This window comes from Olea europaea, unplaced genomic scaffold (assembly GCF_002742605.1).
Source record: "Olea europaea var. sylvestris unplaced genomic scaffold, O_europaea_v1 scaffold1775, whole genome shotgun sequence".
Taxonomy (NCBI): domain Eukaryota; kingdom Viridiplantae; phylum Streptophyta; class Magnoliopsida; order Lamiales; family Oleaceae; genus Olea; species Olea europaea.
In genome coordinates, this window is record NW_019235481.1 from 11338 (window position 1) to 27419 (window position 16082).

At 33.3% G+C, this 16082-nt stretch overlaps 2 protein-coding genes across 2 annotated transcripts in view; both read right to left on the minus strand.

Annotated features, from left to right (window-relative positions):
• Window positions 1–13167: 13167 nt before the first annotated feature.
• On the minus strand, window positions 13168–14585 carry LOC111378119 (BEL1-like homeodomain protein 9). Its single transcript, XM_023001289.1, has 4 exons — window positions 14503–14585; window positions 14053–14414; window positions 13903–13963; window positions 13168–13797 (listed from the first exon to the last, which is right to left on the minus strand). Exons 2-4 carry the CDS (start codon window positions 14379–14381, stop codon window positions 13360–13362), a joined length of 828 nt encoding a protein of 275 aa, XP_022857057.1. The 5' UTR covers window positions 14382–14414; window positions 14503–14585; the 3' UTR covers window positions 13168–13359.
• A 1344-nt stretch (window positions 14586–15929) lies between these two features.
• Window positions 15930–16082, minus strand: part of LOC111378132 (protein NRT1/ PTR FAMILY 5.6-like) — a 9876-nt gene continuing 9723 nt past the window's right edge. Inside the window, exon 4 of the mRNA XM_023001306.1 lies at window positions 15930–15984. Within this exon, the coding sequence (XP_022857074.1) occupies window positions 15930–15984 (55 nt within the window). The remainder of the gene's footprint in view (window positions 15985–16082) is intronic.

The window sequence follows — 16082 nt, forward strand, 5'->3', positions numbered from 1 at the left end:
AATATGGTGGCTGATTTATGAAATGGAAAGTGCACATGTAATTGACGAAATAAGCCGTATGAATTAGTTGGGAAGGATGGATTGTGAACAAGGAATTATTGTACTGTTTATTTAAATGAAATGAAGAACATAAAGTAAATGAAATAACATTTCCTAAGGCATTCGAGAGGCCTTGGTCTCTCCTGAATTTTCCCAATCTTTTCCTGAATTTTCCCAATCTTTCCTGAATGATGTCCCGCTTTCCCCCCATTACATTTATAGAGAATTTACTAGTTTGTTATTATAATTCTGCCCTTTTGCTAACTAACTTTGGAATTCTCTAGAATATTGAACTAATAACAACTTGTATTGGAATATTGGAGGTGGGGGTCTATCAATATCGAACAGGAAACTCAAAAATAATATGAAGGGGGTGTTTGATATCCATTTTCTTGTAAAAATATATTTTAGAATAGTAAATTGATGAGAAATGTGTGGTTAAAAAATAAGGAAAAGTTTTTTATTTACGTGTAATGTTATTTTAATAAAGAATGTGTAGTTGAAAAAATAAGAGAAAAAAATGCATTTTGAAAAAATGGGTACCAAACGGGGCCGAAAATTATTTTGATAGAATTTGAAGAAATAAAAGAATTAGAAATAAATTATATGGAAGTGATTTGGAGTGAAGAAAATTGAATTAGGAAGGTTTTATTTATAGATTTTCATGCGTCTCCTCGAATGGACACATCTTTTGGTGCAAATTAATTTCAACCATTAGATTGCACTATTTCATATTTAATAGTGTAGATTACACCTTATTAAAATGTTACATCCATTCTGAAACAACACAACTCTTTGAAATGCACATTTTGTACTTGAAGAGTCGTAACTAATTATCGCACTAATTGGAGAATTTTTCAATTTACCTTTACAAATATTCCAAGATTTCCAAAACAATCAAGAATTTGGCAGTTTGGCCGTGGAATCCAGTCCGAGTCTTTTGTTTATATTTTATTTCAATGGCTGGAAACAGATTGTGTCTTTAAAACATTGCATTTGAATATTACTAAGCATATGTTTGGCCTCCATTTTTTCAGAAATTCTTTTTTCAAAATTCATTTTTAACTAGACATTCTCTCATAAAATTATATTATACATAAATCGAAAATTTTTCCTTTTTTTTTAACTACGCATTCTCTTACAAATGACTATTCTAAAACTCATTTTCCCCACAATTTTCATTAAAATTGAGCCCAAACAAGGCCTAAGATTTCAAAGATCATCATATTCATGTAGTAGTAGTAGTAGTAGTAGTAATAATAATAATAATAATAATAATAATAATAAATCAGTCAAGATTCTTTCCTCTCATTCTATAACATTTTGCAGTTTCCAGTCCGTTTTGAGTCTTTTGACCACAATCTTAAGGGTTGTTTACCAAACTTTTTGATTAAAAGAAATTACTAAATTTTAATAAAAGTTGATGAAATATTTGATTAAAAAATTGGTAAAAACCGTGAATTTCATGAAATATGTGGTTAAGATCAAATTATGACTGATATTGAAAGTTAAAAAAATAAAAAAATTAAAAGAAGCACTAGATCACAACATCTAGGCACTATATCTTTCAAAGATCAATTAGCATCTTTTAAGGATAGGTGGATTTACATTTTATACAATATTAAATTAAATTTAAACTGTCAAAAGCTATTTATATTCTTTATAGAATTTTCTTTCCCTAATATTTCAAAGTAAAATGAACACGTAGAAAGTTTAGCTGTAAAAGTTGTTTTTCAAAAGCTATTGGAGAAGTTTTAGAGAACCAATATTCTAAATAACCAGTTGTCATTACAGAAGCAGATAAAGCAAACTTTATTTTCTCTTTATGGAAAAGCATGAAAAATAAACTAGTGAGTTTATAATGATATGCTTGTCTAATCACTTTTTCTTCTAAAGATAAAGTAGAATATCGTCTGATTTCCATTCTTTGGCTACAAAAATGAAAAATATTACTGTTATCTATTATATTAAGCTACCATATTTGAGTTTATATATCTTGTGTGAGTCTCGTAACAGGTGTATTTTTAATTCTCATTCTTAGAAAAATGGAAATCAAACGGGCTCTAGATTATGCCACTGATGTGTACATGTCATCACCGAGGACATGCAACTAGTTGAACGGTATTAAATGAATATGTAGTTCTTGGTGTAGAACGCATAACATAACTGAAAATATGTGCCAACAAATGGAAGTGACATCAATTGACAAAAAATGAAGGGAAATATTTAGGGTAAATGGACAATGTTTTATGTAGATTTGAAGAAGAGTAAACTTCGCCATGGGTCTCTCATTTTTCGTAAGTATGAAACCTATGTGCCGAATATACAATTTGTTGCACTCATTATTCAGATCTTTTGAATCCATGGCATCCGTGTGTCCCTAGCTAATGAAAAAAGTTTATTTAAATGTTATTTAGTCACACCTAGGTGATAGGTCATTCCATCATTGTCGTGGGTCCTTCACTTTCATTACATCGATGTGGATTGCCACGCAAAATAGCAATAGAGCTTTGAATGAGTGTGTTAAATTGTACGAAAAGATTTCATTTATTTCGAAACAATTCAAACAGTTAGTTTATCTTTCGTTAAAAAATTCGGATATGATAAAGTTCTTTGGTATTGATGAAATATATACCTCTTGCTTCTGCTCATCCTCGGCATCACGCGAGTTGCATGATGTCATTTACCTGTTCAAAAAATTGTTTTTATTAGCTAGGAACATGGGTATCACATTCTTAAAAGGTCACCATTAGAACAAGTTATAAAGAAGTAGAGGAATAATAAAATAACATGTTTTGTAGTTAACAAGGATATAGATACCTAAAAACTTCTAATGGCAGCAATGAAATTATCAAATTGACAAAAAGAAAATTACATGGCAGGCCTCAAATTTATTAAGAATACATTTCTTCCTGTAAAACTTGTGGCAGTCCTCAAAAGTAAAAATATCCTTGTCTTCAACCTCTTGTTTCTAGCTCACTATGGATGGACAAAATATACTCGAGTGTGCAGTTTCCATAAGAAAATATGTATGTGCATACTTCAAAAGATATTGGTATATATGCATTGAGAGACGATGGGGTTAATCTGTATCCTGAGGACTAGATGCAATGGATATAATAAACCATATATCTAGACCTCAGGATGCAGATTACCTGATCCTTCCCAACCCAAAGACGAGGAGGAGGAGGAGAAAAAGAAGATATGCATGCACAATTAGTTTCATGCAAATCAAAGAGTAAGAGGTTGGTGAATCATATGTGCATGTAGGACTGGAATTTATAATGCCTAAGATAGCATATATTAAGTTCCCCAGTACAAGTAATATTTTGTAAAGAAAGAGACTAATATTATATTAATATGAAGACAAGATAACTAAGGTTCTATGATTAGCAATTATATAAGATTATGTTCTCTGTTAACCAATGACAAGGAAAAGAACCATTCTTTTCTCAGACAATGATATTTCTTTCTTGACTACTTTTTTTAACAGGACCAGCTATCACTGACCATAGCTGGTCTTATTAATCTAAAACAATATTTCTAGCCGTTTGTCAGGGTTTTTGCTTCTTATAAAAGAGTTTTCTGTAGAACAGATTGTTTAAAAAACTCTTCTAACCACTGAAAAGAAAAACACTTACAAAAAATTATTCAAACAAATTCAAAAGTAGTTTTTTGATATTTCAAAAGCTTTATCAAATAGGCCCTTCATTTATTTTCCATACGGGTCGAAAGACATAAAGCAAACAAGGAATTAGTACTCCATAAGCTTGTCATTGTATTGATTCTTATCAAGAATTTTACATCTGATTTAACTTGATGATCTTACACGTTGTTCATATTCTATTCCTTTTAGTAAGTGAAATGCACAATTTCTCCCTAGGTTTTAAATTGTCTAGATATTCCGTTGCTGAAATAAGTAATTGGTTAAACAAAGAACCTATATTTTTGCAATTACTAAATAATAAACTAGTAGGATTGATGCTTGTGCAGAAAGAGGAAAAACTGGAATAGCCCACACATATTTGTTAGTGCTAAGAGGACATATTGAATTAACACTCCCTTGTCGAATGTTACGAGGGAGGAAAAAGTTAATATGAACAAGGAAAATTACATTTTTAGTAACGTTAATTGGACAATATTTAAGTATTAGAAAGCATTTCTAAAGAATAAATTTAAAAGTGATATTATATAAAAATCGCCAAAGCTTAACCCAATGCTTACAATAAGGAACAAAAAATTGGAATATTGAGGATGTGTTTGTTACTCATGTCTGGTAGTGAGGATCAAATTCACCATTACCATTTTTGAAGTCATATGTAATCTAAAATAAGATCGTTATACCTAATATATTTTTGTTAAGTAAAAATTTAACACTAGAAACAACTTTAGTAGAAATTATAAAATAGCAAAATTACCCCCCGGAGCATAGCTCAGTGGTGCAAAGGATAGGAGTGAGGTTATCTCATCCCTTGCTGGTAACCACAGTGTGAAGGTTCGATTCCTAAAATATGGAATTGGACTCCTTGTAGGCGCAGTATACAAACAGTTCTTGTTCCCTGGCCTGTTGAGGCACATCCCTCAATTTACCTCCTTCACATAGCTCTAGGGACGGGGCGGTGGGAGCCCTCAAGGTTGAGGCTCAACCTTTATAAAATAGCAAAATTATCATAAATAATAAAGAATTCATCTGCTAGTAACACAAACTAAGAGAAAAACACCTTTTTTTTTTTTCCAACTGATATTGGTCGAAAATTCTTTTTTTTTTTTTTTTTTTCACCTAAAATATGGAATTGGACTCCTTGTAGGCGCAGTATACAAACAGTTCTTGTTCCCTGGCCTGTTGAGGCACATCCCTCAATTTACCTCCTTCACATAGCTCTAGGGACGGGGCGGTGGGAGCCCTCAAGGTTGAGGCTCAACCTTTATAAAATAGCAAAATTATCATAAATAATAAAGAATTCATCTGCTAGTAACACAAACTAAGAGAAAAACACCTTTTTTTTTTTTTCCAACTGATATTGGTCGAAAATTTTTTTTTTTTTTTTTTTTCTTCACAAGGACCTTTTGTATATCAACCTAATTTTATATGCGATATAAGAAGTCATAAGATGCTCTATGTGGTGCTCAAATTTAGAAATATGGAATATTAGTGTGATTTTTTAAATGTGACGGGATGCATCTGATATTGTCATAATTTCATGGGTTAACATGATATTATCTCTTCATTTTCTATTCTTTTTAATATTTCTTAGACATGGAATAATTAATAAACACTAAGTTTTATTTGATTTATGAGCATATTCAGCCCCATCCCCATTGCACCAATTTTTTGGTACAAATCTCCTCCAATCCATTGCACCATTTTGAGGTGCAACCCTATTCATTTGCACTATTCTGCACCAAAATGGTTAAATACTTTTTTGAGGAAATTACATCATTCTAGGTTTTTAAAGATGATAATTCAAAAATCAGGGTTGATGTTTCATTATTCACAAATTAGGTCCCCCATCTATCAAAACTCTAATTTATCTCCACAACTCTCTCTTTCCCCTAACCATCTCTCTCCAGTGAATCGTCCATCCATTCTCTCTGTACGAATCCGAAGCAATCACGAACTCCTCATCTTCCCATCGTCGTCGCTCGCCGTCGTTGCCCAACCCACCACCTATCTTCAATCTAGATCACCCTAGAAAGAGCTCGAATCGTCGCTATTTGCTGTGTTATTTCACCCATATCATGCAACTGCAGATCCATCTATGGTCGTCATCGCAGTCGTTGCTCACTGCAAGCAGCAGTCACTGTAGCACATATCAGTGGTGGTATTCTTTTTTTGTTATTGTTTTGATGTTAGTTGTGGGTGGTTTTACTTGTTTTCGATTTTGCAAGTGGTTGTTTTAGTGGTAGTTGTGGTGGTGAGGTGGTAGTGGTGTTGGTGGCTGTTGAGAGGTTGTGTTGTGGTTGTGTAGTGTCACCATGGGGACTATGTCTTGGTTGCTGAGGGCATGGTGAGTTCGTGTTGGCGTGGTGCTGGCGGCGGCTGGGACGGTGATGGTGACGTGGTTTCAGATCTAGGTGGTGGTTGTCGTGATAGTGGTGAGGTAGTAATGTTAGTGGCAATGGCGTTATGTTATTGTTATTGTCGGTGGTCGTTGTGATGGTAGTGGTGGAGGTGATAGCGCAACAACGGGATGGGACAAAGAATGTCTATGACCAACTATTTGGTCGATTTGTGACCAAGTGTTGGTGGTGGATCTAGGATTGGGATTGGGTATATGTGGTGACCTGACTCGTCCCAAATCACCTTATGGACTCGAGACATGATGTGCATCAATGGTAGATGCTGACTAGATGTCAAATCTACCACCAAGGCTGACTATGAGTTACTGCAAAATATGCGACAAAATCAGATATTTATAAAAACATAGTGCAATGGGCTAGAAATAATTACTTCATATTTTACCAAAATGAATCATATCACTCAATATGTCATGTGGCTCTAACTCTTGAATCATCGGACTCTTCAAGCTATCAATGATCAATATTACCTATAAGAATAATTTTAGAAAAATATGAGTTGACAACTCAGTGAGTGAAAGAGTTCAAAAATAATTATACTTTCTCCTTTAAACATTTATACCAAACATCAAGTTTATATCGTTAAATATTCACATGATAGACTCGTACAATTATAGTCAAAAAGTGAGACATTCTCATAACATTGTAAATATCATCTCATAATTACGATATAGTCATCAACTGATATTTATACCATCATCTCATCACATCACATGTGATCTACCAAAAATGTATCTTCTAACTAAAATCTGAAATTCGTCCCTCGGGCCAAACACTTCCGCCATGGGCCTTTGGCCTCCTCCGTGAACGAAAGCGGGTATGAATACCTCTGATAATCAATTCTAGAATACGGGCAAGGCCCTTCTATGAATTATATGTACACGGTGAAGACCAATGTCCGATTAAAACCTTTCCGTGTAAAATAGAATACGGTCAAGGCCCCTCTGTGAACTAAAAGAGATATATTATCAATGATACTTTTCTGGCCGATCTCAATATCTCATTTGTCTCACATACCAAGTCATAAGTGTACCATAAATGATATTTGAAATTTCACACGTGTCATAAGAAAAGAGATTTCTATAATAATCATAAAATCGAACACATAATTGCACATACTTTACTAATATAGTTAATTTATAAATACTTTTAAAATATTTAAGTTTTTCCACTCACCAAGTCATGGTCGATCATGGTTTCAATCTTCTCGTCTCCGTTTCAACTTCAAATATCAAGTATGATATCACGCACTCACTCTAGTAAATCATATCCCCTCACAAATATGCTTTGCATATTTTCCTACCTTAAAAATATTAATTTGCTAATGGGAACTTAATAAATTTTATTTTCAACCTCATAATCCAAATTAAGGTCACTAACAACATATACTCGTTTATATAAATTATTTTAACAACAAAACCCCAAATATTTAACATGTAATTTGGTTCTAATACTAAAAGTCCACGAAAAAAATTAGACGATTGACAAAAGTAGCACTCTAATTCCAGAATACTGAAAACTAGCACCAATGTCTATATATTAAAATCTGTCACCGGAAACATTGACAGAAATAGCGCTTTTCTAGGCAGAATTTCAAAATTGCACCTATTCTACAATAGCTCGAAAATGGATGAAAAATAGAGAATTTCAACCTCAAATCCTTAATTTAAGTTTTTAGTATTATATAATTCCAAGAATATGTCTTTATCTCACAAACTCATTTTCAAATTTTTCACTTTCTTCAACCTTAATATCCAAATAAACATTTCATTGTTATATTTTGATTTATAACATCAATTATATCAATAACACTTAGGCCCCCTTTGATTGCACGAAAATTTCCATGGAACTTGGAATTCGAATTCCAACTTTCACTTTTAGCCTATTTGATTGACAAAATTTTTCAGGGAATTGATTTTCCATGAATTTCTAGGTACAACACCTTAAAGCGTGATTTTTCACCTTTTATTTTCCTAGGGATAGGTGGTTTTTGGTTTTCCCCATTTTTTTTTTGCTTTTTGTTTTTTTTTAATTGTTGGCAATGGGAACAAGTTCTAGGAACATTTGTAAAAGAGAATATTCCTGAAATTGACAATTTTCATGTAAAACAAAGTCAAACGAACACCAAAATATAGGTGATTTTTTGATCTTTTTTTTTTCCTTTTTTTTTTTGGTTGGCAATAAAAACAAATTCTAGAAACAATGGTAGAAGTTGATATCCCTTAAACTGACAATTTTCATGTAAAACAAAGCCAAACGAACACCAAAAAATACTTTTACTTCAACATTTTTCACGTAGAAAATTATACCAATCAAACACAATAATTTACAATTCTCAGAAAAATAATTTCTAGGTAATTCAATTCCCTGGAATTCATTTTTTTCCACCAAATTTCATCTTTGCAATCAAACAAACCCTTAATTCTTGTTAAACATTGAATTAAAACAAACTTTCCATAACCCTTAAAAAAATTAATTCAATAAACATACAGTTACCATCTTAATCAAGTGAGAAATTGAAGACCCTAGCTTGAAGCCGCCTCCTCTTCCTCATCATTCTTTTCCTCATCCTTTTTCTTCTTTTCTCTTTTCTTCTCAATCTCTCTCGGCCCTTTTCTCTTTTTTCCCCAAAAAATGAGAAAATGGATAATATGCCCTTGTTTGAGCCCCAATTTTTGGGAAAAAAATGAATTTTTCAAATAGTGTATTGATGAAAATTGTATGATTAAAAAATAAGAAAATTTTTTTGATTTGCATGTAAAATAATTTTATTAAAAACGTATGGTTGAAATGATGTCAAAATACTGTTTAAAAATGTATTTTCCTGAAAAGAATGGGGCTCAAACAAGGGCTATGTATGATATCTAACGGATAAATATTGAATAATTGCAAGTCAAGTCCCCCTATCTTCATACAATATCACATTTAGTTATTTCATTTCCCATAATAGAAATTAAATCATTGGATTCCTTTATTATATCATTTCTAGCCCTCATTTACTTGAAATTACAATTTAAGTCCCATGAAAATTATTTGCTAAAATTAAGCCCTTATTGACTTTGATTTTGACCAATTATATTTCTTGACTTTGACTAAAAATGAGGGGTGTGACATGTGGCGGGGATGGTGATGGTGACGTGGTTTTCAGATTCGGGTGGTGGTTGTTGTGATAGTGGTGAGATAGTAATATTGGTGGCAGTGGTGTTGTGTTATTGTTATTTTCGATGGTCGTTGTGACGGTGGTGGTAGAGGTGGCGGGGCAATGACGGTGTGGGATGAAGTGTCTGTGACCAACTATTTAATCGATTTGTGACGAAGTATTGGTGGTGGATCGGGGATTGAGATCGGGTGTTTGGGTGTATGTGACTAATTATTTGATTCTTTGTGATTAACTGTTAAAATGTGATCTTAAAATTCAATAATTTGTAACTAAAAAAATAATATTTGACCACTAAATTTGAAAATATGTGATCGATAGATAAATCGTGACCTATAATTTTTTAATCTGTGATCAATTAAATAAATTGTGACCTATAAAATTATTGATTTGTCACCTCTAAACAATCTGTGATCAATAATTTGACAATATATGACTGATAAATAAAATGTGACCTGTAATTATGTACATGTGACCAATAATTGTATAACTGTGACATTATTATATTTAATTAATAAATATATTTAATTAATTACATCATACTTGAGTTTTGCATCTTCAAACCAGACACCTTACTTGTGATTTGGTGTAAACTAAATCACTGAGTTATAATTTTTTCCCTATTCTTTTTTTCCCCCTATTTGCACCAATTTTTTTAAGGGTATGTTTGCCCATTTGTTATACAATAAATTTTAATTCTAAATTTAATTATATCATCATCATCATTATGTGTATTTGTAATAAATTTGAATCTTTTAATCAATAATAATTAATTATGAATACTATTTCGACTTTGTAATATAATGATATTGCGATTCCAAACATATTACACTCTTTTTGAGATTATGATTTAATATTTGCTTAGTTGTTGTATTTCTATTAATTGTAGTATTTTTAAAATTTATTAATGAACTCAATATATTTGTTAACTAAATGTAATTATTTATTTAATAATTTATGTAGTAATAAAATAAATAAATAAATTATTTAGAATTAAAAAAATGAAGAAAATTATTATACACTATTTATTTGGTGCAACTTCTGATGTAATGGGTTAGAGGTGATTTTTTGTTTGGTGCAAATTTTGGTGCAAGATTGGAGATAATCTAAGAGGTTAAAAATCTAGTCCATCTATGAATTCTTACACATGCTATGATGCTAACAAATAGTACCCAAACTTTAAATTGTAGATATTTAAACTTTAAATTTAAAGGAAAATTTCATAAGTAAGAGATTAATTATCTCACATTTCAAAAACAAGAAAACAAGTTTCAAATTTCAAAAATCAGATTTTTATTAAAAATTATTTATAATTTAATTAATTAAGTAAGTAATTAAATATATTTAAGTCATAGATTTATATAATTTGTTCACAAATTAATGATTTAATTCGTCACTTATTATTTTTTGATCACAATTCAAAAATTTTATAGGTTACAATTTGTTTATCGATCACAAATCGAAAAATTTTTAGGTCACAAATTATTTTTTGGTCACAAATCGAAAAATTATCATTCACGGATTAACATTTTTTTATGTCAAGCATTATTTTTCGATCACAATTTATATTTTTCATTGGTTACAGATTATTTATTGGTCACAGTCAACTACATAATTTATGACCACCACCAAGACTTACTATTCACGGTCACAATTTTTAGGTCACGTATCCAATTGTGAGTCACAGTCACAATTTTCGGATCATGTATCCAATTGTGAGTCACAATTGAGAGTCACGGTCACAGTAACAATTTTCATCGCCACCACGATCGTCGCCACACACCAACATCACAGTTGGAAGTCACAGTCACGGTCCACAACCGCCCCAAATCATAGCCACCACCGTCCCTGCCACACACCAACACCACACTCTTTCACAGATGGCCAACAAATCCACGACACCACACACCTCCATAGATCGCCACTGTCGCGGCCACAAAAACACCTCCACCAGATCGTCGCCACACAAACACTAGATCGCCGCCACACATCATCACTGTCACCATTACCGCCACCACCACCACCACCACCACCACCATCAAGCTACCATTTGTAAACCATATCCACCGACACCCAACCAATCAAGAACTCGCCATTGGTCACCCCTTTCCACCGCCAACATTCTTCACCTCGTTGATAGATCTTTCATCCTCATCAACACACCTCGTCGACTGCCACTCCAATATTCTTCGTATCGCTGGCAGCCACTTGCCCAACCAACCACCATACAATGTTGCCACCAGATCCACCACAACCTACACCGACCAACTGTAGAGCAACAATCATCACCGACCTGGCCGAATCCGTTCTCGACGTTCCCCTCGCAAGCTGCGACGACACAGTAGCGGTGATGTCGCTTCACATCATACGCTGCTCCTTGCCGTCACAAGGCTCACACAAGAGGAGTTTCTGCAGCAGCATCCCCGGCGGCGACGATCTGATGGCAGAGACGAGTGGTGGAGAGTGATGGGAGAGGAGAGAATGATTTGGCCAGCTGCCAAAGTTTGAAAAGGAGAGAGGAAGAGAGAGGGGCGAGTAGGCGACTGTAGAGAGAAAGGGGAAAATGAAAATAAATTAGGGTTGAATAATTTGTATTATAATCTTAATTTAATATTAATTTTTAAATATATGAATTAATGAAAAAAATTTCAAATTTATGAAATACTAAACATGTCATCTTATTTATAAAATGTGAATTTTTAATCTATTAGAATATGTAATTTCCACTAAATTTAACTATGTTTACCTTGTTGCTAAAATTAATTTTGTCCAAAGAGACTAACAACAATATTGATTTGATCAACAAGACGATAATTGGAGTTTGGTGTGACCATGGATGTTAGCTAATAAAATAAAAAATCGTAACATGTCATAAACTGAGAGACAAACCAGATTTCTATTTCAGTATCAACATATATACACTTAATATTTCTCTCTGGGGATGACAACTAGCAGCACAAGGTTGGACAGAAATAAAAATATCTTTATTTCTTATTGCATTTATTATTTATTTTTATTTAAACTTAAAATAAAATAAAAATAACAATAGAGACATTTTAGCATCCCTCTCTCTTGTTTAATGGATTGTTTATAAGTTTCTCTTTCACAACACAAAGTCCAAAGACGTATGTCCACTGGCCCATCACTTACTTCAGTTATTGGGCTAAATATTTTTCTCTTAACCGCCCAAAACAATGTCTAGGTGGACTTTCGTTGCAAAATCACATGAACAAATTTACTTATTTTACCAAAATTAACCTCAAGTGAATATTTAAAGTATACACTCGAAACATATAAATAATTGAAGGTAAATCTACTAAAATCTGATATTTAGCTAAATTCAATAGGGGGATTAAATTTGATATTAACCTTCTCGTCCTTCTCAACATGTCAACAATTTACTACATCCACGGTCAAGTCAGACATTAATTTTACTCACGAAAGATCACATAATAACTAGAGTTGAAAGCAAATTGAAATTTAATAATTTCATCAAGACGTTGAAAAGATAATAATGAATTATCCAATTTAGATTTTCACCATAATTAAATGGCCTAAATTTAAATGAACCGTTTGTATCTAGCACAACAAAAGAAAGAAAGGAAAATGAAAATATATGGGGAATTTAATAACAAAGTAGATAAGAATAACCATCAGCTTTTATGGGAATTCAATAATTTGGAAATAAGAATATATAGCCCTTGTTTGGGTCACGTTATTTTCATAAGAATGCATTTTTGAATAGTCTGTTGATAGGAAATGTGTGGTTAATAATTAATGAAAAGTTTTGAATTTACATGTAATATTATTGTGGTTGAAATGATGTCAAATAACTGTTTAAGAATGTATAAAAGCAAAGCAAGAACCAAATCATTATCCTAGATTCGAGCCTCTTTTGAGAAATTCAAAATAAATAGATAAAATCTAACGACGGGTTTGATCTCCTGCAAATCAGATTTTCAAACCATACTAGGATTTATCAATTACATTAACAGTTTATTTCTAATGTGTTTTACTTTTACATATGATCAAATCATCCAACAAAAATCACGCAGAAGTTGTCCTCCGATAATGTCCCTACCAAACTATCGATTTTGTACAGCAAAGCCATTGGCTACATACCCTTCACCATGTGCTGCATTTACTGTGTAAGTTTCTGAGAAACCTACATTCTGATGAAGACCAAGAGTTAAGGAAACACCGCCACTTCCGCCAGCATTACTCATGCCCATATGATGTGACAAATTATCATATGGAAAAGTCACCAGCCCCTCGCCGCCCATAGGAGTTCCAGTTAAGTCATTCCCAGCGAGTTTTGATGGCAATGTTTCAATTCTTGGTATCGAGGTGGATGCATTTTCACATTCAACTGGACAACTTATAGGCAAGTGATTGTTTAACCTGTTGGTACTTTGCTCCTCTCTTTGCGAAGATTTTTGGGTTTGACGCGTTTCAAGCATGTGTATATCCTCTACCATAGGCTTCCAAAGCCTTACTCTTGCGTTGATAAACCAGTTTGAGACCTGATCCATATATACATATAGTTTTAGATGATATTTGCATTAAACAATACATTTATATGAATCTTGAAAAGGAGAAAACATTCATGTATTTAAGTAGATGTGCACCTGGTTCCTCGTGAGACCTGTCTGTTTTGCTAACATTATCTTGTCCGTGTCAGTCGGATAGCTGTAACAGCAACGGTTTCTGTTAAGCTTAAGTTTAAGAACATGAAATGAAGGGAAATATACTGCTAAGTGGCGTAAATAAAAACTTACGGGTGTAGAAAGTGTTCAAACAACCAGGCCCGGAGAACAGTAACAGCTCGTTCCGGAAGTCCTCTTTGAGATCGCCATACAGGTTGATCCATGAATCCAGCATTGTGAAATGGTCTTTTGCTCTGAATCCCGACTTCAGAATTCCCGAATTTAGCCTCGATTCTCTCATAACTTAGTGGACCGTGAGATTTTATGAACTGCAGCTGATCAGTAATGACATTCTTTAAACACCTGAAATGTTTGGACATGGTTTTTAAAGCCAATTTTGCGAATGGCGCTGCATGGCTAAGTCCGGCGACAGATTCAAACGAGGCAACTACCGACTGCATAAGTTGATAATAGTGCTTGTATCTCCTGTAAACCTAATACAAGTAGAATCTTAGTCAGTTTTCGCAGATGTTAAAGTTTCTCAAGATACTTTATTGAACTTTGGTAGTCCACAATAATTACCTACGAATGAATATTGAAGAAGACGCATGAATCTTGAAATTCATGAATGTTGGCACAGAAGAATTATATACCACTACATTGAAAAGAAGGATTATAAATCTATAGGATTCTTGAATACAAATCAAATGTATTAGTCTAGAGTACATGTATGGGATTCTTGTAAAGTTAATTAGCCAAATAGTCACTGAATTTTGCCAAAATGTTCCAAGAGGTCATCGAACTTCAAAACTTCCCTAAATAATCACTGAACTCAGGCGGTCACCGAATTTCAAAACTTTCCTAAATAGTCACTAAATTTGCAAAAAGTTCCTAGGGGTCTCTAAACCAGTGATGTATGGGGTCTCAATTTGAAAGCTGAGCGACCATCTAGGAACTTTTTGTAATGTTCAGTGATCATTTATGAAAGTTTTGAAGTTCGGTGACCTCCTGGGAACTTTTGGCACAGTTTAGTGACTATTTAGGAAAGTTTTGAAGTTCGGTGACCTCCTGGGAACTTTTGGCACAGTTTAGTGACTATTTAGGAAAGTTTTGAAGTTCGGTGACCTCCTGGGAACTTTTGGCACAGTTTAGTGACTATTTAGGAAAGTTTTGAAGTTCGGTGACCTCCTGGGAACTTTTGGCACAGTTTAGTGACTATTTAGGAAAGTTTTGAAGTTCGGTGACCTCCTGAGAACTTTTGTCAAAATTTAGTGACTATTTGGAGAATTAACTCGATTCTTGTACATACATTAACTATAATGCTCCTACTAGTAGTGTAAATAGGACGAGACTTAGGATGGTTTTCTCGAGCAATTGTAAGAGAAACAGATTGTTAAAGAGAATAAACTTTCCCTTGCAGCATTCTAGTGAATTAGAGTAATGTTTGGTTTAAATTTTGAGCCCACTTCGCTTCTAAATAAGCGGTACCATGGCAAAGCTACAGTAATTGCTCATCAAAACAACATAAAGAACTTTAAGTAACTATTGGCGGCCAATATTGCCATGGGATGGATCACTTAGATTCTTAATAGCCAAGATGGGTACTTCTTCTTAGGTATATCAAGAACCACGTTCACTTTTAAGTTTTAAGATCCCATTGGCGAATAAAATGATAAAATCATACAGACAGAAACAGAATGAACGGTATCATCATATAGCTCAAGGAACCGGTAACTACCCATTTGTTCCCCCCTCCATCACTAACCTACTTAATGGACACAATCTCCATACCATTACAAGTTTCAGAGCAACTTTGAAACACCAGTTTGACACAGTATATAAAACTACTGTTCATGGTTATGATATGGTGCCCGTGCTACTTTTAACAAGTATTAGCTAGCACTTCATTAATAAACCCACAAAGCAATTCAGCTAATAAAAATCGATGAGTGCTGAAATCCCCATTGGAAAACAAAAATTTTAATGCATTTCAACACTTTGCAAGTGCATCAAGTAGAAGGCATGGCTACAAACAGTACACGACTTAGGCACATAAAAAAATATCTGAATAATCATCACTAATTTACCAGAGCCTAAGTTAGACATGAGATTTACATAAAACGAACCTATACAATATGTGCATAATCCATATGGGGTTTTGG